The sequence below is a fragment of the Canis lupus genome, chromosome 12 (assembly GCF_048164855.1).
Source record: "Canis lupus baileyi chromosome 12, mCanLup2.hap1, whole genome shotgun sequence".
NCBI classification, from domain to species: Eukaryota; Metazoa; Chordata; class Mammalia; order Carnivora; family Canidae; genus Canis; species Canis lupus.
Window position 1 is genome coordinate 64,966,155 of NC_132849.1, and position 26,652 is coordinate 64,992,806.

Here is a 26,652-nt window from a genome sequence, read left to right on the forward strand (position 1 = left end):
TGAGCGGGGGTGAGCAGGGGTGAGTGGGGTGAGCAGGGGTGGGGTGGGCAGGAGTAAGCAAGGGTGAACGGGGTGCAGGTGAACGTGAGCAGGGGTGAGTGGAGTGGGCTGGGGTGCGGGGGTAAGCAAGGGTGCGGGTAGGGGTGGGCAGGGGAGAGGGGGAGTGAGCTGGGGTAAGCAGGGATGCAGGGGGGTGGGCTGGGGTGGGTGGAGGTGCGGGCGGGGGGTGTGGGGGTTGGCTGGGGTGGGCAGGGATGTGGGTGGCCTACACAGCCAGCGGGGGAGAGCAGGGGTGGGTGGGGGAGAGCGGGGGTGGGTGGGGGTACCTGGGGTGGGCAGGGGTGTGGGCAGCCTGCACAGCCGGTGGGGGAGAATGGGGGGGTGACCCAGGGTGGGCAGGGGTGTGGGTGGGGGTGACCCGGGGTGGGTAGGGGTGTGGGCGGGGGTTACCCGGGGTGGGCAAGGGTTGTGTGGGGGTGACCCAGGGTGGGCAGGGGTGCGGGTGGGGCCCTGGCAGGAGAGGCTGTGCCGAGGGGCAGGCGTCCCCGTGGGAACAGGGCCGTGTGCTCGGCGGCCTGTGGCTGGGGGCGGAGGGAGGGCGGCCTGGCGCGACAACAACACTTGGCACCGCAGACACCGCGTGGAGGAAACCCCTTTATTGCGTGTGGGGCCCCAGGAAGCGCAGGCCCGCGGCGTCAGCGCACCTTCTCCAGGAAGGCCCGGCAGCACCTGGCACACTGCTGGTACACGGCCTCGAAGTCCGACTCGTTGCCCTGGAAGCACAGGCGGGTCACCACGCGGGCCCACGGTCGCCAGCGCGCGCCAGGGGAGCGGCAGGTGTACTTACGTAGTACGGGTCCTCGATGATGAGCTGGTTCTGCGGGTCGTAGCTCCCAAGGAGTTCGATTTTAGCTCTGCAGTTTTTAATCTGATTACTTTTTCTAGTCAAATCTCTGTAAAATTGAAACACGAACTTAGTTTCCTGATCCGTGGCGTCAGGCGGAGCTTCAGGGACTAGCCCCTCAACACCCGGCAAGCCACCTGGCTTAGGAGGAACCAGGCCGGGGGCGGAGCGGCGTGACCCCAGCACCGGGATGAGCCACTGCAGCCTGTGCAACCGGAGTCAGTGACTGCGTCCTGCGGGGACACGCGGCGGGGACGACGACACAGGAAAGCGGTGACCCAGAGGCCGCCGCAGCGGGGAGGCCGTGGAGCCCAGTCCCGGGGTGCCCGCCCCCGCCCCACCTCGGCCCTGCCCCGTCTGTGCCCACCCCCACCACCCCCACTCAGGCCCCACCCCACCGAAGCCCGTCTGCGCCCACCCTCACGCCCCCTCACTCCGCCCACCGTCTGTGCCCACCCCCACCGCCCCCCAGCTGAACAGCAGTCCCACCGCCCCCACTCAGCACCGGTGGTTCGGTGCAGAGGCAGCTCCTCAGCTCTGCATCCTCCCCCACATGGTTAGCAACCTCCACCGAGCACCCAGGATGTCACCCTGTGCCCTGGGACACAGGGGGCCAGGCCTCCAAGCAACACGGCGTGTCCCCACAGCAACCCGGGCACACGCGTGGGCTCCATCTGCTCCCAGACACCCGCACTGAACACCGAGGGAAGGGACCCTGCTCGTGACCGAGCAGCACCCACCGGCCGCCTGCTGACCACCCGGAGAAATGAGTGCAACGTGAGGCGTCCCGCTAAGGGCCTGGCCAGAGCTGGGTGCTCCTGGTGTTCCTGGCTCTCCGCACGCCAGGTAAACCCCAGTCGTGGTGACTGAGGGGCACAGTGCCCTCATCTCAGCACGGGAATGACCTCGTACAGTCTCATGGGTCACCTGACCCCCCGCGGCCGTGACACCTGCGTGACATGTCGTGTTCACATCCTGGCACGGCTGCCCGCGTTCTGTGCAGCTCCTCTCCCTGCACACAAAGCTCCTAACTGCCCACACCGTGTCCCCCGGGGTCCGACCCCACGCAGGCCACTGGGCAGTGGCGGGCACTCTGCTGCACAAAGCCCCGGCCACAGCCTGCACACCGACCCGCTCCACCCGTGAAGCAGGGCACGTGCCGCAGCCCTTGCGCCTCCTCCGTAAGATGCAGAGCAAGGGTCCAGGGCTTGGAGTGCAGACGCCACCACGGCGTACCCCAGCCCGTCTGCCTGCTTCTGTGGCTAAGTCCGCTAGGGCGGTAAGTCTCCCTGTCCTCACCTTCCCTTCCCGGGCCACACGCCCCGCATGCCCAGGCTCCGGGCTGTGCCCGCTCAGGAGCTCCCCGTGGCCTGCGGGCGCGCCCCTCCGTACACACACGGGGATACGCTGCTCACAACCACACAGGACAGACTGTCCCACACACTGTGACCATCACTACCTTTAGAACTTTAAGACAATAAAAAAATCACTTTCGACCACAAACAACTGGCCTATTACGGAACTAACAGCTGAACAGAAATATCCTCTAGAAAATGGGATTACCTCAGATTGCTTTCATCCATACACAGTATATAATCAAATGTGGCAAAGTCTTCCTTGGTAACCTAAAATTAAACAAGAAGTCAAAAACAGTGTTTATGTTTGTAACAATGGCCTAGAGGCTCCAAAGCAGCACACACACGAAAATTTGCTATATTTGAATTTCTTACTTAAGTTAAATAATTTAGGGTATTTTAAACTTAAAATAGAGTTAACCTATTTTGTCATATCATATTGCAAAGAAATGTTCTATTATCAAGTTCCCTGGAATAACCCCAACAGCATAACACATAAGCACAAAGTCTGACTTCACCGGTAATTCTCAGTAACGAGTATAATTCACCGAACGTATCAAATGTCATGCTTAACCCCCCTCATCTCTGCCTTCCTTGTCCGTCGTCCCTGGTGACACACGGTGGTGAAGAACAACGGCTGCCCATGCCGCTCCCTCCCGGGCAGGACAGCCCTGCACCCGCGGCCGTGGATACCAGGCTGAGCCAGGTGCAGGGGCGTCGGGAGAGCCGGGGTGGGAGGCAGGTGCTCACGGAACGGCCGCCGAGGACCTGGACGCGTGGCTGTCTCCCCGAGGACACGCCATGTGAACACGACGCAGGAGGCCACTCGGTATTTTTACTGATTCTAACCTGAGAACTTACCAGGTCTCCGACATCGTAACTTAGCAACATAAGCCCACTAAAACGTAAGGGGGAGCATTATTTTATGATTCCTGGCTATTATAAATAAGGAGAGGCCACATAGCGAAGGTGGAAATAATTTCCCACAATGTAAGTTTTCAATAATAATCTCCGTCACTAAGAAATCATTTAAAATATAAGAGCACCAGGAAACTAGGAAGGATGCGGAAACCCTGGGTAACCAGAGTGAGGATGCTGTTCATGACGTCAGCTTCGGGGCATCTGGGGGGCTCAGCGGTTGAGCGGCTGCCTCAGGCTCAGGTCGTGACCCTGGGGCCTGGGTCCCATGTGTCGGGCTCCCTGCTGGGGCGGGGGGAGTCTGCTCCTCCCTCTGCCCCTCACCCTGCCCGTGCATCCACTCTCGCTCGCTCTCTCTCTCGAATATAAAAACAAAGTCTTTATAATAATCAGTGTAGCAAACAAATGATAAATACACTCGTTATTCTGTTAAAAATGTAACTTGTGCTCTTCAAATGTAGGTGTGTGAGTTCTTAATGCAGCACGTTCATCAGGTGCCGAGGACGGTATCCTGTTAGCACTCCCGAGGTGCTAGCTTATTCAACATCTATTAGAGCCATGCCATGAGCTATTTCCCCAAAACAGCTTATAAGAAACATCCCAGGATTAACTATTAACAATGTTTTTATGGTTTTAGAATTACTACAATTATGGATTGTAAGACGGTCTTAGAACTGAGAGCATGTGAGAAGCGTATGTGATGTTTAGATCACAGTAAGAGCAGCTATGACCAGGCCCTCCGAGAAGGCCGAGGGAAGGCCCCGCGCCGAACAAGCCACGACTTGCTGAGGCAAGCCAGCTCCGCGCCGGAGAAGAGAGATCGCCGCCTCGGAGCCGAGCGCGTGTGTGAAGCCGTGAGTGTGCCGCTGGGAGGGCACAGCCTGGGGGGGCCAGAACCCCAGCAGGAGCCCCCACGGGCAACATGTACCTGCACATCGAAGGTTCCTGGCAACTCAGAAGAGGAAAGACAACAGCAAACCTTAATTACTCTGTCCAAGTCCACCGGTCGCCTGACACTGAACGGATCCCGTCCTCATGACATCACAGACACGGGGGGATCTGAGGCAGGAACTCTCCAAGACGGGGCCTGCCAGCAACGTCACGGTGGAGAGGAGCGGGGCGCTCCCACTGGCGTGCGCAGAGACCAGGGACATGGCCAGACCCCGCGGTGCCCAGGGCCGCCCCACGCACAGTCAGCAGCGCCCAGGCAGAGACCGTGCTCCGGACGCGGAGAAGCCTGGGCAAGGCGCCGCTGCTGGAGCAGAGAAGCTCCAAAGGCCCACCCGCAACCTCACAGGCTGCAGGGACTGGCTGCGGGGCTGGCACAGCGGACCCAGGGAGCAGGGTCTGGCACACACCAGCCTCCTGTCAAATCATCTGCCCCTGCCTCACCTGCTCAGGGCACCCAGAGGGGAGCAGCTGCTGAAGAGGACGCCGGCCAGGCCACGCCACAGGCCCTCAGAGGGGCTCTGGGCAGGCTGTGCTGGGACGGAGCCCAGGCCAACAGGCCAAGCCTCAGAGCCACGGCCCGCAAGGGAGACGGAAAACGGAGAACTTTCCAGAACTGATGGAAACCGTCAAGGTGCATATTCAGGAAGCACGCTTGGCCTACCATACAGGACTGCTGGAAAAAATCCAAAAGAGAAACCTAAAGGCTGCAGAGAAAGTGAGAGCAATTTCAGGAATGGAGACAACGGAATCGATGAATCCGGCCAAATCCTGAAAGCAGAAACACTAGCGATAATCAACAAACTTAACAATTTTACCTAACTGGTTTTATGAAGCTACAGAACCGTGACGTGTGTGTATGCCTTGCGTGTGTGGCCCCTGGTGTGTATCCCGACATGTGTGACCCTGGGTGTGTATCCCCCTGACAGGTGTGTGACCCCGGGTGTGTATCTCCCTGACAGGTGTGTGACCCTGGGTGTGTATCCCCGACAGGTGTGTGACCCTGGGTGTGTATCTCCCTGACAGGTGTGTGACCCTGGGTGTCTATCTCCCCGACAAGTGTGTGACCCCGGGTGTGTATCCCCTTGACACATATGTGAATCCCCCCTGACATCTATGTGACCCTGGGTGTGTATCCCCGATACCTGTGTGACCCCGGGTGTGTATCCCCGACACCTGTGACCCCAGGTGTGTATCCCCTCGACACGTGTGTGACCCCGGTATATATCCCCAACACCTGTGTGAACCCGGGTGTGTATCCCCGACACCTGTGTGACCCCAGGTATATATCCCCCCGACGTGTGTGACTCCGGGTGTGTATCCCCGACACCTGTGTTACCCTGGGTGTGCATCCCCCCAACACGTGTGTTCATCCCCCCAAGTGTGTGCCCTGGGTGTGAGCCCAACAGGACTGCCCGCAGGCGCTCCCCACATGCAGCACGGTGCTCATACACACCCAGCGGGAAGCGGCGGTGGCCTCTGTCGCCCAGGGTGGAGGAAGCAGCTAGCGGGACCAGAAGCAGGTCCTGGAAGCAGCCGTCACGGGCACAGCGGAGAGTGTCACCAAGGGAGAGCTGACCCAAAGGGCACACACTACAGGATTCCGTGAAGGTACAAAGGCAGAAAGAATCCAGGTGGTGACCTCAGGGTGGAGGCAGCGGTACTCGCCCAAGAACCCGCTGACCGCCCGTCAGGCGTCACACAGAAGAACCAACGTATCAACAAAGGAAACATCTCCACGGACCTGACTGACGTGCAGTCACACACCCAAGCCCAGAACGAAGCACCCTAAAGATATTTTACTTGTTAACCCAGGTTTAAAGTATTAGGAAAACCAAAATTTTAAGAGATACAACAGAACAGTTCTCATACACATTGTGACAACCGCTAAGGAGAAAGCCTGTAAAGATGCTGAAACATAACAAAGATCTGAAATGATACTTTTTTTAAGACCTGTGTATTTAAAATAATTCAATTGTACTCAAATTATATGCCTGTGTATGAAAAAATAATCCAATCTCAAAAATAGAAAACCTGAAAGCCTGACAGCTTGAAATCACAAACTACTGTTCAGAATAAATCCACGTTCTCTAAACCGCTGAAAATAGAACTGGGCAAGGTGTGCAAACCCTGGAGACTGGGGCCGTGATCTCGACTGTGTCCTATTCCGTCCAATGAGAATTCACGTAAGGAAAAGTCAGGCCTCCGGGGAGTTCACTTACATGGGTAGTTAGCCGACAGTCAGCCGACAGCCAGAAATGGGAAGTTCACAGGTTCCAGAGTAAATTTATCTAAGCCAAAATGACGTGTGTATTAGTAGCTGCTGAGACGTCGTTAGCGCAGCAGAAGTGTTTCTATGGCACTTCCATGAACGTTCCAGCTCACACCCATACGTGCCTTTATCACAACAAACAAGCCAATGGTCAAAGCCCGGTTCCCCCACCTTGAGGCCGGGTGACCGGTGATAGGCTGTGTATTTTCTCTCCAGAACTGTTTCTCCCCAATCAAAACACGTTTACCCACTACCCCCCCTTCCCTAACAAGGTAAAGGAGAGGACAAAAAGTGGTATGATCAAAAATAAAAACACAGTGCCGTGCGGCAAAACAGTTGGGAAACCTTCAGCAAAGAGCTGCTTTAAGGTAACAGTGATCGGTCTCCGTCCAGTCTGACGCAAAGGTCTCCTCTAACACTCAGTCTCGGTTCCCACGCTGCCAGCCGCGCTTCTACATACGTAATCCACCTGACAACTGATCTTAAAAGCACCCGGCAGCTTCTCACTTCAAAGGACCCAAAAGCTCCTCACTGGACACGGCCTGTGGTTTCCGAGGCCAGTTCACAGCCCTGCGAGGCCTACAGAGCCTGTACGCCGTATTAGGCTGAATACAAAAGAAGTTACAAGATTTAGCCAGGTTTCTTTTTTAATTTTTTTTAAAGACTTATTTATATTAGAAAGTGAGCAAGAGAAGGGGCAGAGGGAGAGAGAGGGTGAGCAGCAGACTCCCGCCAAGCAGGGTGCCCAACGCAGGGCTCACTCCCAGGACCCTGAGATCGTGAGCATCATGACCGGAACCAAAATCAAGACTCAGATGCTGAACCAAGGGAGCCACCCGGAGCCCCAGCCAGATTTTTAAAACCATCTAACAGAGTTCCATAAAATAAGGATATTGATAAAGGAACTCCCCTCGCAGAACAATATCTGAAGCATTCTGCACAAGAAATGATGCAGCCTTAGGGGCAGCCCGGGGCTACAGGAGGCGCCACCGCCTTGGTGCTCTCGGGGTTTCTGCAGGAACTCAGAGCTGCGCGGGCACTAACTTGCTTACCAGTTCTAGGCGGCCTCGTACGTAAGTTAAAACGTAAACCTGGGCTCCTCTGCCGTATTTCAAACGTCCAACGGCCCACTGGCTTCCCACGGAACAGAGCGGACACACAGCGCACCTTCCTACCCCAGAATGTCCCGTGCAGCACTCCAGAATCCAGACCCCAGGTCCACTTGCTGGGAGCAGGCTGTGCACCCAGAGTATCAGAGCGACCCTCTAAGACCCTTCACAAGTGAAAATACAGTTTTGAACATGTTACAGAACTTCATTCTACCAAGAGACTTGTAACGTGAGCAGACTCGCCCCCAGGGCTCACACGTTTCAATCACACAGGGACAAATGAAAAAGGAGATTATAACCCAGGTCTCCAGCTCGTAGGCAGGGCTCTCACCAGTATGTGATTATAACATTCTAATCAGCAAATTCCAAGGTGGTGCCTGTCTTCTCAACTGTGGAACCAGCAGTGAAACAGAACGGGCAGCTGGTGGCTATGAAAACGGACCTGGGACAGGCACGCACGAGCACGTCAGTGTGGCTGAGCTCGCCGCTTCTCAAGTTAGGGGCTCCAGTATTAGAAATTAAATGAGATCTCTTCTACCTGTCGTGCTTTATGGGCTGTGTTAATGCCATGATTTCTGAGGCAGCACAGAGCTCTCGGATCTGGTGACCGGCCCACGTTCCAGTCAGAAACAGCGCCACTGTCAATGACCCACTGCAACAGAGAACACACGTGTGCACTTTCAAGTTCCAGTACAGTACCTGCCGGGCAATGTGATTCATGGGGATACCATGCTTCTTCATGCAACTCTGCCCTCGATAATCAGGAGGGTTTCCTATTTCATACGTGGATGTCGCTGCACTGTCTATCCTCCACTGTAGGAGAAAAAAAGAATTTTTTTCGCCATTTCCTGCCCCGAGGCAGCCAGGCTGGCCTCTTTAACATACAGAACCGTACTTACGTTATCTGAAAGCTTTTGATCGGTGACGAGTTTTCTGAAAACGGCTTCTGCAATGGGTGACCGACAGATGTTACCTTAAAAAAGGGGAAAAGCAGAGAGGGGGTGTCAGGTTTAATGCTCCGCGGCCACTTCACCAGTGTCAGCAAAGTGAGGTCAGCATGCACACCTGGGGATGCTGGCCCAACCCGCGCTCCATGACCTGACACCAGCTGCCCAAGGACTCCAACAACAAGTAACTAAGACATAAAAAAACCCAAATCATTGTTTTTCGGGGTTGCTATCGGTGACCCGAGGTAACTCATGTAATCGACGAAGCGGGATGCAACACGCCTATTTTAAAACGAAGTAAAACAGGGTTAAAAATACGTATTTTTAAGTATATTGCACGTAAGGATGAATACTGTTTCATAAAGTACACGAACGCATCCCACCAACAGTAGCTCAACACAGACTTTCAGGGTGCAATCTGCTGGAGTCTGCCTGCTGAATTAGGATGCTGCCCTGCAGGTCACCCAGAGCTTCCCGCATGGGCTGCGAGTTCCGGGACTCCCCAGGACCACCCTCTCTGCTAGAGGTTCAACAACTCTCTAGAAGAGAAAAAATTAAGAAAATGAAGGCTTGGGATTATAGTTTTATCATAACCAGAAAGATTCGGGCAGCCCCGGTGGCGCAGCGGTTTAGCGCAGCCTGAAGCCTGGGGTGTGATCCTGGAGACCTGGGATCGAGTCCCACATCGGGCTCCCTGCATGGAGCCTGCTTCTCCCTCTGTCTCTGCCTCTCTCTCTCTCTCTCTCTCTCTCTCTCTGTGTCTCTCATGAATAAATAAATAAAATTCTTTAAAAAAAAAAAAAAAAGACTTTAAAAAAAAAAATAATAACCAGAAAGATTCAAAGCAGAATCAGCCAAAGTTAGAAAGCACGGCGAGATTCTGGAAGTCTCCAACCTGAAGCTTTCTGGTCCTATGACACGTGTGACCCTCTCGTCATCCACATGGGACAAAATACTCAGGGAACTGCCAACCCAGGATGCTCCCCGGGGCTCCAGAGCCAGGGGAGTTCCATCACGCAGGCGTGGATATGGGATTATGCCGAACTGACTGCAGCTGCCCCCGGCCCCAATGTGTGGCTCACCCTCCAGGCATGGACTACGTGAGGACCCCTTGGAACAACAAAACACTGTCATCCTAAGGACTAGGCTAAAAGCATGAACAAGATGATGAGAAAACTCCTCACCAGAAAAAAAGGAAGAGGAGTTGAGCTCTTAGGAAGAGGACTTACTGGGTGGCTGTATCACTAAGAGAACAATCAACGTGTGCTGGTGGGTCTGGTGGGCGCAGCCCTAACTTCCCAGCGGGAAGGGGATGTTCTAAGACACAGGAGCCCCGCACTGTGCCAGGGCCTCTTCCCACAAACGGCTGCAGGCCTAGAGAGCCTGGAACAAAAGGGGAGACTCACTACGGGGCAACACAGAGCACACTGGGCGTCAAGGGAGCTGCGTTAGGCAGACACGGTCACCTCTACTCATCTGAAATCTTCGGGTTTGTGATAGGCGTGGGGCACCGGATCTTCTGAAGTGTGAAACACAACTGATGCCCTGGTAGGTGAGCCCAACACCGACTTTACCACAGTATTCTTCAGTTCGCACTTTAGTCTTAGGCCTTATAATATATTTATAAACCACAGAGGTTGCAGTTTCCACAGCAGTGAAGCTTATCAACCACTCAACCGCAACAGGGAACACGGGAATGAGTCCTCGATGTCCTCTATGAGGTAGTTTGTGTTGCAACGTTTCTCCTTAAGACATTCTGGATTCTTGTTTTGTTTTTAAAATAAGTATTATCATCCCTACTATGTTAATCACTGAAAAGGCTCTGACGACGTAGAATTGCTTTATCTGTCCCCGCACACCCTGGGAATACTTTATCTGCCACTCTATTCACTTTAAGACCACTGTTATTATTTTGAAACTTCAGAATAGATGCTTACAATCTCACATCTAAAGACATAATAAGGGCAGCCCGGGGGGCTCAGCGGTTTAGCGCCTGCCTTCAGCCCAGGATGTGATCCTGGAGTCCTGGGATCGAGTCCCACATTGGGCTCCCTGCATGGAGCCTGCTTCTCCCTCTGCCTGTGTCTCGGCCTCTCTCTCTCTCTCTCTCTCTCTCTCTCTCACTGTGTGCCTATCATAAATAAATAAATAAAAAATTTTAAAAAAGACATAATAAAAAGACTAGTCTCATCTCTTTACAAATAATTAACTACAAAATAACAGCTCAGATTCCCCACAAGACAAAAACTAGGATTATTTACTGCCTTAAAGTCAAGCCATATTCATCCACACTGACTTTTTTCCCAGATAGTTGTATTTACCGCAAGATGTATGTGTAAATATAGATGGGAAAAAATTACTACTGCAAAAATTAGAAGTCAAGTCATACTACTTACAAAATTAGCGGAATTCTGCTTCTCCATAACTTACTCTCTGGATTTCAAAAGTTGCTATCACTAAATTAAGGCATTATTAAAAATGGAGCTCATAAGTAAAACACAGGGCAGCCCGGGTGGCTCAGCGGTTTAGTGCCACCTCCAGCCCAGGGCCTGACCCTGGAGACCCGGGATCGAGTCCCGCGTCCGGCTCCCTGCATGGAGCCTGCTCCTCCCTCTGCTTGTGTCTCTGCCTCTCTGCCCCCACCCCCATAAATAAATAAATAAAATCTTAAAAAAAAAAAAGTAAACCAGGGTGCTTCAGGTTCACCTGTGGAAAGTTCTAAGAACTTAAAATGTCATCTGCAGACTTCTTTAGAAAAAAGCTCAATCTGTGAAGTCTCCTGCTTGCTTTTTTCCAAATTAGGCAGCATATTACATCCTTACCCAACACCTGTACTCCAAGGGCTAAGACGCACAAAAGGAAAAAATGACATTCTCCAAGGGTAGGGACGGTGTCTCCTACTTTGGGCAGCACCCCTCACAATGGGCAGCACAGAGGAAGTATCAATAAGTATCAATCAGTTGTAGGAAAGAGGTCATCTGACCTCACTAATCTATTATCACTTCCAACCACGCTGGAAGCACCGGGGCCTTCAACAGTTGAGCGTATCTCTTAGGCACAAAAACACGAAACCCTCAATAATCTTGCCAAAATAAGGAGTGCGGTTCTTTCCCGCCATCAGCCTTACCAATGGAAAACATCTGACACTCCGGTCTGAAAAGGCCCAAATAAATGCTCTGAAGGAATGTAGTTTTTACATTTCAAAGATACAGCATTCTTAGTGCTCCGTGTCGGGCGATCGTGCGAAAAGGCATTCGTCAACTCCTGGAACCTGCCCAGAATCTGACCCCTCAGCCCCCCACCCGCGATGCACTCGGATCCAGCACACGCTCCTCTGCACCCCTGGCCTCACCCCTGCCCAGTCTAATCTCAAAACAGCAGCTGAACACTTCTCTCTAAATGTCCCAGCTCCGCTCAATGGCTTCATCCTCCAGTGGATTATCTCCTCCAGGGTGAGCCTGAGCCCTCACGTGGCCTCACCAGACAGGTCTCTGTAGACCCTAAAACAGCATCTGAAAACTATGACCCGTGGCTCCCTCCGTGTACAGTCCACAGAACCAGGAATAATTTTTACCTTTTAAATAACTGGAAAAACTCAGAAGTAGAATAAGATCTTGCAGCATGAGAAACTCACATGGAATTCAAACTGCAGCGTCCATAAATAAAGTTATACTGGGACACGGCCAAGCATTATTGTTTATGTATTGTCTAGGTCTGCTTTTGCAAAGCACCAAATATTTACTTTCTGGTTCTTTACATAAGGAGTTCAGCGTCCTGCCCTGGAGCACTCATTTCTTGTAAGGAATAGCTTCCCCGTGCATCCGGAATAGTTTGTTATGTATTTGCGGTGGCATTGAGAAAACAGGCACTGAAACTACCCTGGAGTCTCCAGGTACAGAGGAAGGTGTGGCTGGAAAAGGCTACTGGGTCTCTAGGCCAGGCCAGCGGTTTCCCTCCAGCATGAACAGGACCAGCACTCCTGTTTCAAGGCTGGTCACCCACTTTCTTCTGGGCCCGGGATGCTTTTCCGAAGACCCAGGGCTTGCTTTCTCTGCCTCAAGTCTTTGCCCAAGCGTCACCCTGTAGGTAAGGCCACCCCAACCGTTTTACTTAAGAGTGCATTCCACGCGCACCCCCTTCCCTGCCCTACAGTCCTTGATACAATATCAACTTATTAGATAACCAAGTGCTTGGGTGTGAACCCGAGCTCTGTGGAGGCAGCCACTTTGTCTGCGTTGCTCCGTCTCCCTGGCACTGAGAAGACGGGCTGGTACTACAGCTCGTGCTGACACAGAACACTGCCCGGAAGATCAACACACACGCCACACGTCCCCCGAGAACGAGCACCGCGGTGGTAATGTCCGCATAACGGGCGACACTAGGGCCTGCCAGACACCCAACAGGAACCGGCTGCCTTTAATCACCGTGGGTTCCGGACGCCAGCCTCCAACGGAGAGCTTAAAAACCAAGTGATGGCCGCCACCAAGGTGAAACGAGGGGGTCCTTCTGCTTTCCCCTCATCAGCAGACTGAGCAGGTGAGAGGTAGTCCAGCGTGGATAGGACTGAGCGCGTAAGGGGGACCCGGGTCGCGGGGAGGCCAGCAGGTGAGAGGGGACCCCGAGTGGACAGCGGGCAGGTGAGCGGGTAAGTGGGCAGGTGAGTGGGAAGTAGCCTGGGGAGCGGGCAGGTGAGCGGGGACGCGGGCAGGTGAGCGGCAGGTGAAGCGGGGATGAGGCCTGGGGAGCGGGCAGGTGAGCGGGGACGCGGCCTGGGGCGCGGGCAGCAGGTGCGCCGCGCGGATGGGAGCCTGCGGGGTCCGTCGCACCGCCCGCCCCCCCCCGCCGTCCCCGGTCGGACGCAGCAGCACAGCCCGGACCCCCCCGCCCGGGAGAGCCCGCCCGGGGCCGGGGCGCGCCGCCTCACCGAGACACACGAACAGCACAGACTTGGGCACCTGCTCAGCCATCTTCCCGCGCGCACAGCCGGGCGCCCACGGAGCGCGTCGGGACGTTTCCTGCGCGACGCATGCGCACCTCGAGCGCCCCGCCCCGCGCGCCTGCGCAGGACGCCCTCAGCCGCTCCCGGGGGCGAGCGCCTCAGCCTTGCGCCTGCGCAGTACTGAGACGGGGGACCGCAGTCGTCGGGAGGACGGAAGGGGCGCCGCGGGGGCGGGGCGAGGAGCCGGGGGGCGGGGCGAGGAGCCGGGGGCGGGGCGAGGAGCCGGGGGCGGGGCGAGGAGCCGGGGGGCGGGGCGAGGAGCCGGGGGCGGGGCGAGGAGCCGGGGGGCGGGGCGAGGAGTCTGCAGGCGGGCGGGGGCGCCCGGGGCGCGGGCGCGGGGGCCAGTGAGCGACCCCGGGGGGCGGGGTGGTGAACGGGTGTCCGGGGTCGGGGCGCCGGGCCCGGGGGCTCGGGGGTGAGCGGAGCCCCACGGAGGGCGGCACCCCTGGGGACCCGAGCCCCCGCGCCCCGCCCGTCCGGGCCTGCCCGGGTCCCGAAGTCGGGGAGCCTTGGAGGCCCCGGGGCAGCGCGGGGCGGGGGCGCCTTCGGGGTCGCCGGGGCCGGCTGGGTCCCGAGGACGCGGGGGCGGGCGGCACCTGCCCCTCACCTGCCCCTCACCTGCCCCTCACCTGCCGCAGGTGTGCGCCTGCCCGGGGAGGCGGGGCCGCGGGAGCGCCCTTCCTGTTCCCGGGCAGGTGTCGGCGGCGGCGGGGCGCGAGTGAGTAGGGGTGCGGGCGGCCGAGCCGCAGGGCGGGGGCGCGGGGGGCGGGGGGCGGGGGTGCCCCCGAGGTCGCCAGGCGGCCGGGCCCCGGGGAGCCTCCTGGGCGGGGAGGCCTGGGCGCGGACGGGGCGGGCCGTGGGCGGCTGGGCCCGGGCTGCAGTGTCCTCCTCGGCTTCCGCAAAGGCCCCGCCCGGGCCCCTGCCCCGGGAGTCGGAATCCGTGGGACCCAGAAAGTTCTAGGAGGAGGGGTTTCCCCCGCCTGGGAGCGTGCAGGCCCCGATTCCTGTTCTCGGGAATGTCCCTAGTGGGACCCGCAGCCGGGAACCGCAGGTGCAGCGCGGCTGCCCAGCTGTTTGCAAACTACCATGTTGGAGGTTAGAACCATCCAAATAAGCTCCGATCTCCATCCTGCTCACCCTGTTTAAAGTCAGGAGGACTGGCTGTTTGTTTTGCGAACGCCCTATTAAAGTTTCCATAAAACGAGAAAATAGGAACCTCATCTTCTGTCAGATTAAAACCAGACATCTCTGCTCATCCAGTGATTGGAAGCCTTTATTCCACTTAGTGCCGACTCTCAGGAGAGCTCTCACTATTCGGGAGTAGGATGTGGTGCTTCAAAAGCAAGGCTGGTGCGGGCCAGAGGGAAGGAAGCGGGCCGGCTGCCCTGCCCAGAAGTCCTTCTACCTGTCGCCTTGTTTGCAGGTGTGTCATGGTGACACGTGACCCTACACAATTGAAACCCTAAGCACAGTGACCTTTCTGTTTTCTCTGGGAAGAGTCCATGCTCCACAGCAGATGATCAGGCTGGAGGGGCAGGTGTAGCCCCACGCCGAGCCAGGGTCACTCTCTAGTTTGGAAAAAGATAAAGTGAGTGTTAATCAAGGTTCTTCTTATGCTGACACTTAAGTGCTCACCACTCCCTCCTCCTTGTCCCACATCTGCAGCCCCAGGTCAGGGGGAGGAGAGAGACGCACAGGATGCGCTAATTTGGAGCTCCAATGGCCAGTCTGGTTTCAGGTTTGGACTCTGAAGGCTGCTAATATGACCAGAGAGACCGGTTTTGATTTCTGGAACTGACAAGCTTGGTCCCCTTGAGTCAAAGGAAGTGGTTACACCATGGCCACAGAAAGATAAGAATCCACTTAACAAACAATGTCCGGGGCAGCCCGGGTGGCTCGGCGGTTTGGCGTCGCCTTCAGTCCAGGGCCTGATCCTGGGGTCCCGGGATCAAGTCCCGCATTGGGCTCCCTGCATGGAGCCTGCTTCTCCCTCTGCCTGGGTCTCCGCCTCTCTCTCTGTGTCTCTCATGAATAAATGAATAAAATCTTAAAAAAAAAAAAAAAAAACAATGTCCATAGTTGTCAGCGGTGTTCAAGACAGGAATGTTCTTAAAAGCTTCTGAGCTAAGGGCAGTATGTCAAAATCTAAAAAATTACATAGATGGCCGAAGTTTCTTTTATCTTCACTAAGATTTAATCTGTTTATTCTACATATTTCCTTAGCAATGTCTAGTCCTTTGATTTTGGTTAGAGTTTTATCAATTCAGTAAACTAACTTTTATTTCATGTAAGTTATGAGGCTTATTAATTTGGTTAATATCTAATTAACGTGCATTTAGAAAACGGTTTCTAAATTTCTAGGCTTTTCCTGTAGGTACCTCTCTCGTAGTCAGGCATCCACTGAGGAAGCGTATAATGGAAGCTTGTTGATACGAGGGAAAAGTCTGGGAAGCCCCGGCGCTGAGTGATGGGGGAGGCTTGACGGGGTCAGTTTCTCTCCCAAACCCTAGGTTATTGCCCGTGATCAGTATGTAAATTATTTCCACAGCTTAAGCTCCTTTCAAGCTTTTGAGGTTTCCAAAGTAAAAATTTTCTTCCCTGTATTTTAGAAAGTCTTAATTTAAAAAAAAAAGTTTTAGTATAGACATTTTCAAATGTTTTAATCACTTTTTTTGTATTTTTTTTTTGTATATTTTTTTATTGGAGTTCGGTTTGCCAACATATAGTACAACCCCCAGTGCTCATCCCATCCAGCGCCCCCCTCGGTACCCATCACCCAGTCACCCCGTACCCCCTCTCTCCTCCCCTTCCACCACCCCTTGTTCGTTTCCCAGAGTTAGGAATCTCTCACATTCTGTCTCCCTCTCTGATATTTCCCACCCATCTTCTCTCCTTTCCCCTTTAATCACTTTTTAAAGAAAATTTTAAGCTAAGTTTCTTAGCTTGAGGTTTGGCAGGCATAGACTCTCAGGCGGAAACTCAAATATTCTTAGAGAATTTGCTTTGCCTTGGGATTCAAGAGACTCAAGGCTTTTATGAATGTTGCGATGCTGATCGTGACTTAAGGTTGAAAAGCTTCTTTAGTAATGACCTGCATCTTCACAGCTTCAGTCACACGACGATGCCAGCGTTCTGGCCAGACCGTGCCCTCCGCACCCCCTGCAGCACAGCAGAGGACGGCGCGTGGGCTGTGACTCGATGCTGAGGACAGGAGCTGAGGCTAATATCTAAATTGTTATTATTATTCGTTGGCTCTGACGGAGAAATTCACCATATATAACTATGACCAGGCAATATGATTTTATCAGAAATTTTTAAAAAATATGTGGTATTAAAACAAATTAGCTAGCGTCTTGTACAGTTCGGCCGAGCGCGGAGGCATCCTGACCGCGACCAGGCTCGTGAACCCCGGTGCAGTGACGGGGTTTAGACACGGCCCTCTGGTGTGCAGGCGCCATGGGCTGCATCTGAATTCCCAAGCCCAATAGCCCCCTTCCCGTGTTTACAGAAAGGGCTGCGACCTTTCCCCACAGCAGGATGTTTGCAATAGCAGCTCTCAACTGTGGAATTTGCTTATTTGACTGGTTCAGTTCTGCTTGCTTGATGGGGTTCACAGCAGAAAGTCTTCGGGGCTAAGATTTATGTACTATTTACTAAGTTTTAGTTGCATGTGTCAGAAAATCTGATCCAAATTGGCTTTAGCAGAAAAGGAAAACATGCTGGTCCAAGTGTGAACAGTCCCGGAGCTGCTGGGGCTTCAGCTGTTGACACGACCTGCACTCCAGCAGGGCCTGCAGAGCCCACATTGTCTCTGCAAGTCTTGTCAAATGCCCTTCTGCGTGGCTTTGCTCTCAGGCTCTCCTCCTGCGGTGACAAAGTCGTGTAGCAAGTCCAAACGGAAGCGCCTGGGGAGGAGGACTTCTGGCAGCATCGCACAAGTGTTGATGAGGTGCTGGTAGGTTGGCTTTGGCTGGAGTTCTGCTGTGGCCCAAGATCTGCCCTGACTTGCCCACTTGGGTCGCCCACTCCCTTGCAGGGGCGGCATCACTGAAACAGGCAGACTGTGCTGGTTCTGAAATAAGCCACAGATATGTAGCAGCAGAAGGAGCACATGGCTGCCACAGTTTTCTGATCCAATTCAGTAAGTTGTTCTGAGCATCCAGATGCACGAAAGGGCACTGCAGAGATGGGTGAGAGGTGCTGCTTCTGGCCTTAAGGGTTGTAGTTCAATGGTGGACAAACAGCATTGGGAACACAAAGGAAGTCGGAAGAAAAGACAGTTGGGTGGGGGTGAGCCTCAAATCACAAACTCAAGTGCTGAAGATATGAAGACGTATCACGAGCGCTCATTTTCTACCAAGTTGGGCTCTCTTCGTCCTCCCCGGAGGCCGTCCTGTCTCAGGCTGACGCCAGGTCTGGGCTAGCACTGCCCGCTCGGACTTGCTTTGGTCTCCGTTACTGCTAGTCCTGTCACTGCTGCCCTGCTGCCCCTTGCTGCACTCACAAGGCCCTGGCAGTCCACCCGATAGTGCAGCAGCACGTTCTGCCTGCAAGCAGAGCTGCTGGGCCTGCTGCGCCCCTGGGCTGACAGGAGCCTTGTGGGGTGAGCCTCATTGGCACTGGGCTTGCGTGAGGCTGGAGCACTGGGCTCCTGGCAACCAGACCTCCTTGGGTTTCCTTCTCTTTTTCAATCTCTCTTTCTTTAGAGGACCTGGAAAGGACTCCACTGGGCGCTACTTGTCAGCTTGTCCCTGGCTTCCCTCTGGCCCTCCTCTCTCGTAAGGCCTGGGAAATATTATAGAGTCCAAGAGCCAGAGAAATTTTGCTATTACTCAGCACATTTCCTCCTAAACCCATTGGATTTCCATATGTAAATGGACTCTGCTAGTCCTCACAGGGATTTGATCTTTAATTCCCCAAAGGCACACAAATAGCTTTTTCATCTAACACGTGTGCTGGGCACCTAACTCTGTGTCATTATGGCATGTGCTGGAGATATTATGGTGAAGAAAACAAAATAGTTCATGTGCTTACCCCCATGGAGCTTATATTGCTGTGAAGGAGATGTGCACGACGGACCATGATAGATAGATATGGCGGATGGAGAGATCTGACAGATGCAGAGATATGATGGATGGATAAACAGATATGGCAGATGGACAAACATGACGGATGGAGAGACATGACGGATGAAGAGATATGATGGATGGAGAGGCATGATGGATAGGACAGATGGAGAGATGATAGATGGAGAGACATGACAGATGGAGAGATGATGGATGGATAAATATGGATGGATGAATAGACATGATGGATAGACATGATAGATGGAGAGACAAGACAGATGGAGAGATATGGATGGAGAGACATGACGGATGGAGAGACATGACAGATGAAGAGATATGATGGAGAGACATGACAGATAGGACAGATCGAGAGATATGATGGAGAGACATGACAGATGGAGAGATATGATGGATGGATAGGCATGATGGATGGAGAGATCTGACAGATGGAGAAATATGATGGATAAATAGATATGGCAGATGGAGAGACATGACAGATGAAGAGATATGGAGAGACATGACGAATAGACAGGACAGATGGAGAGATATGGATGGAGAGACATGATGGAGATATATGGATGGAGAGATATGGATGGAGAGACATGACATGGAGAGATATGATGGATGGATAGACATGATGGATAGACATGATGGATGGATAGGCATGATGGATGAAGAGATATGACAGATGGAGAGACAAGACAGATGGAGAGATATGGATGGAGAGACATGGTGGATGGATAGATATGACATGACGGATAGATAAGGCAGATACAGACAGATATAATTGACAGATATGTTAGAGATGCAGACATGTAGATGTATGGTTGACAGAGTAAGGATATAAGCTGTGGTGCAGACTAAGTATGGGAAACCTTTGAGGGATGTAAGCATTGGATACTGTTACCTTAGCTATTACGTAAATGGAACATCTCTTTGGAGAAATGACCATAGGGGTTCAAGACTAGGAACAGAGAAACCAGTCAGGAGGCTTTGAACAGACACCACAAGAGCTCGTCGTCTTGGGCCAGGCTGGTGGCGGGAAGGAGGTGAGGTGTGATCAGATCTTGAGTAAATGTTGAAGGCTTCTGTCCTGGCGTGGTGTGCTGATGGACGGCTGTGGCCCTGAGAGCAACGATAGAGAAGCTGCAGTTGGCCCAGGTTCTGGGCGTGAGCTCCCAGGTGGAGAAAGGCCACCTGGAGAGAGAGGAAGCTGGGGCGCAGGTGGGGCCCTGGTGGGCTCACGAGCGGGCCAGTATAATTTGAGATGCTGACTTGATTGAGAAAGTCACTGAGACTGAGAGCCTGCAATTTAGGGGAAAGTTCAAGAGTAGATAAAACTTGGAGAATTGTCAGAGCTAAGTTGTGCTTACAGTCGCGGGCCTGAGAGTTGCATGTAATGGGAAAGAGCGGGGCCTGGGGGACGGGAGGACCCTGGCAAGAGGCCGAGAGACAGCCTGGCCTCTCCTTTCCGGCAGCCTTGGTGGCCGCCCTGAAGCCACACCTGGGGCAGGTTTGCTCCTGAGCTCCCGGGTCACGGACTGGCTGGTGCGAGCCGCGGCGGACGGAGGGACAGTCTCTGAGGCGTGGGGCAAGGAGGCCCTGCTGTGGGCCCAGAGCCCACCACCGGGAGGTCCGCCCTGGCTCCGTGACCCCAAGGGCCACTCTGAAGCAGCATGTACAATTGGCCTCGAAAAATTAGTTGTATTTCAAGAGGTCAGAGGCTGGCAGTGGTTTCCTTAAAGGGCCAGGGAAAGAAACTTGAAGATATACGTAGGCCCTTACCCAGCAAGACCGAACAACCAACCACAATTTTCGCGGTTGCTGAGAACTGAAGTATGCTGACCGGGCCCGTGTTCTGGTGATGCTCGTCTCAGGATGAGGCCGTGTGAGTCTCTAGACGAGAACACATTTTGCTACTTGAGATTCTCAAAGTTACTGTTCCTTAGCCTCAAAATAAGTCCCACGTGTTCAGCTGTTAATGCCGGTCCGTGGTGTGGTTTTACTGATGACACCTCTGAAAATGCATTTTTTTACACAAAATATTATTATTCGTTCGATTTAATATGTTCAACCATTAAAAATGTAAAAACTGTTCTTACTTTCCAGGCGCTAGGTGAGCAGGGTCCCCCGTCAATTCGCCACCCCCAACCTCCCAGCGTGGGCTCTGGGACCAGCAGCAGGGCTCCTTAAGGTGTTGCTCCTTTCTGGGAGCGTGATGAAGAGCTTCCTCGGGGCGGGGTGGGAGGAAGGCTGCAAGAGGGACAGGCGGGGTCAGCCCGTGGCAGGGACGCTGGCCGCAGGCCCAGGACAGGGAACCTGAGCTCGCGGCTCCATCCGCAGCCCGGGAGGCCCGGCAGCCCTGCGCGGTCGGCCTGTGGGAGCCTGGCCCTCCCCGACTCGCCCTTGCCGGGGCTCTCGGCCCGGGTGCACCCGGGACAAACACCTGCCACGGGCCTCCCTCGCAGCCTCTGCAGCCACCCCCCGGGCCGGAGCCCCTAGATGGGCCACGGGCACCAGGAGGGGCATGAGACAGGACCCCAGTGCACCGAAGCCTTCTAAGGTGTCCACCTACTGGAGACAAGGGACGTTCCCGTAAACTCTTCAGCACCTCATAGAAAGGCAAAGCCAGTGCTTTGAGTTTGCAGAAGGGCTTGAAATGGTGAGTTACGAGCACCACATAATCCGGGAGATAAGAACGGGACCGTGTAGCCTGATCGCCCGCGACGTCTCTGTCCCTGTGTCCGCCTCTCCAAACTGATTAGATGGAAAACAAGCCAAATCTGCTCTTACGTCGGAAAATGAAAATTGCAAAGACTCCTCCACCGTCTCCCTTCTTCAAAGATGAGAAATAATTTTTAAAATGTAGTAATTTCAGCCGCAATATCAGTAATTGTTGCGGTAATATCAGCCGCAATAAAAAGCGTCCACCGTCAGGCACTCACCACATTAAGGGTCACGCCTCCCCGGGGTAGTAACCCAGCCGCGGGCGGCTCTCCCCTGAGGCCATCAGGGGTCTCATGTCCACCCCCCGAGCGGCTGTGACAGCGACAGGAAGGAGGCTGGAGAGGCCCGTACTTCTCAGGCGTCCTGGCATGGAGGTGACACGTTGCCCTCGCCCCGGGGACTGCGGCCACTATAACATGGAAGCGCCCATGGGGTGGCAGCTGGCTGTCCCGGCCCCAGCATGGAGCGGAGCCTCTGCACGGTTCATGGGTGCTGGGACAGGTGCGGTCACCACGTCCCGTCGGGCCCCAGTGGGAACTAGGAACCGGGTAGCTCACCTGGTAATGGTGCGTGTGTCTAACGAGGCAGCCGTCCCCGTGCCCGGTGCGCTGCCCCAGATCCTGTCCCGTAGCAGCCGGATGGGGGACGCCGCCTCTTCCTTGGGACGTGCTCACCGGTCGCAGCTTTGTGCCACCGTATCCCGCAAACAGCCCTTGCCGTGTGTGTCCCACCCCAGGCGCTGGGCACCCAGGACAGAGCGCACGTCCTCGGGGAGCCACGCTGCCTCCAGGGGAGACGATAGGGGCCCAAGTACCTTTATGGGAATTGGAATTGCTCTAGTGCGTATTTTTTCTAAGACCCTCTAAACGCAAACAGGGTAATCAAAGCAGTAGGAAAGGGCAGACTGAAGGTCGCTAGTAAATGGACATAATTTTCAATGGCTTTCTCGAGATTCCTTCCTATAAACATTTCACGTGCTTCCAAAAATCTTTCTGTGGTCATCTCTGTGCTTAAAACTAACGACTGGGCAGCCCGGGTGGCTCAGCGGTTGAGCACCTGCCTTTGGCCCAGGGTGTGATCCTGGAGTCCTGGGATCGAGTCCCGCGGAGGGCTCCCGGCATGGAGCCTGCTTCTCCCTCAGCCTGTGTCTCTGCCTCTCTCTGTATCTCTCGTGAATAAATAAATAAAATATTTTTTAAAAATTATTAAAAAAAACTAATGACTGCCACCAAAAGCAGCAGAGCCCCAAGAGCACGAGGCTTCCATCGGTGGGACAGCTTTGCCCTAAGCAAGCACATGGCTGCACGATGAGGAGTAACTTCAGGTCCTAAAAATCCAGGACCTGGCAGTGACTGCCCTGCGTGGCAGGTGCAAGGGGACAGACAACGTGAAGGGCACCGATCCGTGACAGAGCTCTCGCGGTGGGGCTCACAAGGTGCCCCAACATGCGAAATATCTAATTACCTAATATTCGGCGTATGCTGAACACTCTGCTATGGAATGTCTCGGACACACGAGGGACCAGTGAAGGGACGCGATTTGCACCTGCGGCCTCCTCTAGAGCCGAAGGGAGCACTAACCTGCAGGCAGCACCTGGGGGGCCTTCCCCAGGACCACCCCAGCCCCCAGCCAAATACCATTGGGTTTCTGTTATGTATATTTATATCTTCTAGATGAATTTTACACATAAATATTGTGTATATTTTGTTACAGGTAGATTTTATCATTTATGCATACGTGTTGTATAAATGTAGATGCTTGGGCAGCCCTGGGGGGCTCACCGGTTTAGAGCCGCCTTCAGCCTGCATCGTGATCCTGGGGTCCCGGGATCGAGTCCCACGTCGGGCTCCCTGCATGGAGCCTGCTTCTCCCTCTCCTGTGTCTCTGCCTCTCTCTCTCTCTCTCTCTGTGTCTCTTATGAATAAATAAATGAAATTAAAAATATATATATAAAAAAATAAATGTATGTGCTTGCTCTCGTCTGTGTCTGTGTGTGGTCCCCCGCGTGTCTTCATGCAGCTTGTTCTTCCTCTGTTATCCCTACTTTCCCACGGAGACATGCATGTGTCTAGTTGAACGCAGCTTTCAGGCTACACCAGACCAAAGTCATTCATCCTCTTCTTGGGGAAAATTTGTTTCCTTCTTTGGATGCGTTTCTGTGTCGTTGTCAGTTTGCTGTCAGGAACCCTGCGGCAGTGCCCGGGGCCCGCCACAGAGATCTGCCGACGTGGGGCAGGGCCACGCTTGCGCCGAGGCTCCGGGCCGCTCCCTGGCGTCTCTCCGAGCCCCTCGTGACTCTTACCCATCGTGGGAGGCGGCTGCGGTGCTCTCACCCCATGCCCCCTCGTCGCACCTGCCGAGGCCCCGTGTCCCCCACTCAGCCCCGAGGCCCCCGCACACCCGCGGGCCTTCGCCCGCTCCCACAAGAGGTGCATGTCCTGACCACGGCCCCCACGGTGCTGGCACTGACTTCTACCCCGACAGGACATGACACTGCCCTTCTGTCCCGACCCACACGCCCCACGTGTCACGTCCACACCAGCCACAGAGTTTTCTGTTCCGTGAATCAACTAACCGGACACTTTGCCCAGTTTTCTGTTGTGCTACTTGTATTTTTATTGATTTTTTCAAGGTCTCTGTGTATTCTGGACCCCAGATCTCTGACATTTATACGTATGACAGATACCGTCCAGCATTTCAGTTGAATTTTTATTTTTCAGATGTATGTTGATACAACTTTTTCTTAACTTTAACTGAGTATATCTGTAGTTTCCCCTTCTTATTGTGGATTATTTAGGGCATTCCTCCGTTGCCCAAATAGTCAAGATATTTTCTATTACTTTTGTTCTTTTTTTTAAGATTTTATTTATTTATTTATTTATTCATTCATTCATTCATTCATTCATTCATGAGAGACACGGAGAGAGAGGCAGAGACACAGGCAGAGGGAGAAGCAGGCTCCATGCAGGGAGCCCGACGTGGGACTTGATCCCGGGACTCCAGGATCACGCCCTGAGCCAGAGGCAGATGCTCAACCACTGATCCATCCAGTCGTCCCCATTACTTTCATTCTAAAAGTACTAAATTTTGCATTCAGTATTAAGGCGATCAATTATTGAAATTGTGTATGATGTGATATTATATTCTTATTTTGTTTTCATTTGAACCACCATCTGTCCCAGAATAATGTATTCAAGTACCCCGTTATCTCTGTCATATATTTTTAAATATGTGAATACATATATGAATATTTTTTCTTTTGTTAGAAAGGTGACATTTTTTTATAAATTTATTTTTTATTGGTGTTCAATTTGCCAACATATAGAATAACACCCAGTGCTCATCCCATCAAGTGCCCCCCTCAGTGCCCGTCACCCAGTTACCCCCACCCCCCGCCCACCTCCCCTTCCACCTTAAGTGCTATAGATTATTCAGTAAGTTGTGCTGTATATGTAAAAAATATTAGGTTCCTACTTCATATCCTACACCAATGTGAGTTTGAGATGCACCAAATAGTTAATGTAAAATATAAGCTCTGGAAGAGGCTATAGCATAATGACCATATAGTTTTGTTTTGTTTTAATTAAGGCCTTTAGTCACAGTATTAGAAAGATGAAAACAGTAGAAAGGCTAGAGAAATGTTGCCATGTAAGTAAAAACATATGCTGAAAAACTATAAATAATTTTTTTTTTTAGAAAAGCTGCAGAGACATAGATTTACAACATGATTAAAATTATAGACAAAAAGAGTATGGCACCAGAAAAACAGTCAAAGAATGTGAACAGAAAATAAGCAAAACAGGAAATGTAAACAAACAAAAGAAAAATTCACTAGTATTCAGATAAATCCAAATAAAATGTGTTATGCTGTTTTCTAATGTACGGACTTCGCCGTTACCAGTGTCGCCTGTAACGTGGGAATTTTTATGGTAATACCCAGTGGTTCTAAACTTGGGGACTGTTTTGGGCGCCTGGGTGGCTCCGTCAGTGAAACCTGGGTAGTATCTGTAGGAGGCAAATTTGTTGTTTGTTTTTTTTTAAGATTTATTTATTATTTATTTATTAGTGAGAGACACAGAGAGAGAGAGAGAAGGAGGCAGAGACACAGGCAGAGGGAGAAGCAGGCTCCATGCAGGGAGCCGGACGCGGGACTCGATCCCGGGACCCCGGTGTCATGCCCTGGGCTGAAGGAGGCGCTAAACTGCTGAGCCACCCGGGCTGCCCTGTAGGAGGCAATTTGATGATGTAATGAAAAGCTAACAAACTTCTTTTTGTTTTTGATTCATTGATGCCAACCCTTGAGACTCTATCCTAAGATGATTGTCAGCCAACAGCGGTATCTGTAAAAGCAGAAAATGGAAATAATCTACATATTTGGCAATAGGAGTCAATTGAGGCATACACAAAAATGCAGACAGTAGTGTCGGTGGATATTGATAGTGGGGGTGGCTTTTTCCTCGATATTTTCGTATGTGTATGTTTTCTTTTTTCTTTACAATATGCTTCTGCCATATTTTCTGATCATTTAAAAATACAGATTTTTTTTTTGTCATACTTGGGCCTTTTGCACTATGAATTTGAAAACTAATTCTCACTTAATTTCTGGTTCTTTTATGGTTTGATTTTTGGCATTTCAAATCATTGATGAATTTGGAGTTTGTCCATAAGTAACATGAAGCTGTGGATGATTTTTTTCCCCAAAAAGATCACTATTTATTGTGTAACATAGCTTTTCTACATTGACTTAAGGTGCTTTTTTATTATATATTAAATTACTTTTATATATTTGGGCCAATTTCTGAATTTTCTACTTTGTAAAATTGACTCTTCTACCTATACTTGCATCTACTACAAATTATGGAGGCTTTATCACACGTTGCAGCTTCTGGCAGAGAATCACCTCTCCGTTATTTTTCTGTTATATACTTTTCCCGCATATTTTCTCGCTTGTTTATTTTTCCATATGAACTTGTGAATCATTTTGTTTGGTCAGGATACTTGTAAAATTTACAAGAGATGAACTTGTCGTCGTTAAGACAAAAAGTCGAAAAACCATCATAGGAACGTTGAAAAGACAAATGACAAGCCGCAAATCAAAATTTGTAACTCATGTTCTAGAAAAACCTTAATTCCCTTACTTTATAAATGAGTAAGAAATAAGAAATACTGCCCTGGTGGGACAGCACGAGGGATTGGAGGGGATGGAAAGTTACTTGACGTCACTCAACAAGTGAAAGCCCAGGGAGAGGTTCAGACACTGAAAGCTCCCGCCACTTACTGTGACCCCCAGAAACCGGCAGATATGCCAGGGATGTGCTCCTGCAGGGGGGAGATGGGGGGGCGACCCCCGGAAAGGCCTGGACTCCGAGATGTGCTCCTGCAGGGGGGAGATCCAGGGTAGGGGAGT

At 52.6% G+C, this 26,652-nt stretch overlaps 2 protein-coding genes across 15 annotated transcripts in view; one reads left to right on the top strand and one right to left on the bottom strand.

The window, feature by feature from the left end:
• Positions 1-641: 641 nt before the first annotated feature.
• ACP1 (acid phosphatase 1) lies at positions 642-13,534 on the bottom strand. Of its 3 annotated transcripts, none has more exons than XR_012004969.1 (6): positions 13,378-13,534; positions 8,406-8,479; positions 8,045-8,319; positions 2,468-2,529; positions 848-953; positions 642-773 (listed from the first exon to the last, which is right to left on the bottom strand). XR_012004969.1 is itself a non-coding variant. In XM_072771316.1 (6 exons), the coding sequence occupies exons 1-6, from the start codon at positions 13,418-13,420 to the stop codon at positions 696-698; spliced, it is 477 nt and encodes a 158-aa protein (XP_072627417.1). In that variant the 5' UTR covers positions 13,421-13,534; the 3' UTR covers positions 642-695. The 3 variants fall into 3 exon arrangements, 2 of the variants coding, with proteins under 2 accessions (XP_072627417.1, XP_072627416.1); XM_072771316.1 differs by having other exon boundaries at positions 8,045-8,158; XM_072771315.1 differs by having other exon boundaries at positions 8,206-8,319; positions 13,378-13,532.
• Positions 12,746-26,652, top strand: part of SH3YL1 (SH3 and SYLF domain containing 1) — a 38,415-nt gene continuing 24,508 nt past the window's right edge. For 3 of the 12 annotated variants that reach the window (XM_072771301.1, XM_072771305.1, XM_072771304.1), the window contains exon 1: positions 15,157-15,190. In XM_072771301.1, coding sequence (XP_072627402.1) covers positions 15,172-15,190 — 19 coding nt within the window. In that variant the 5' untranslated portion in view covers positions 15,157-15,171. Of the gene's footprint in view, positions 12,990-14,029; positions 14,171-14,738; positions 15,041-15,126; positions 15,191-26,652 lie in introns of those variants that run through there. The other 9 variants (XM_072771302.1, XM_072771306.1, XM_072771303.1 and 6 more) reach the window with 8 other exon arrangements.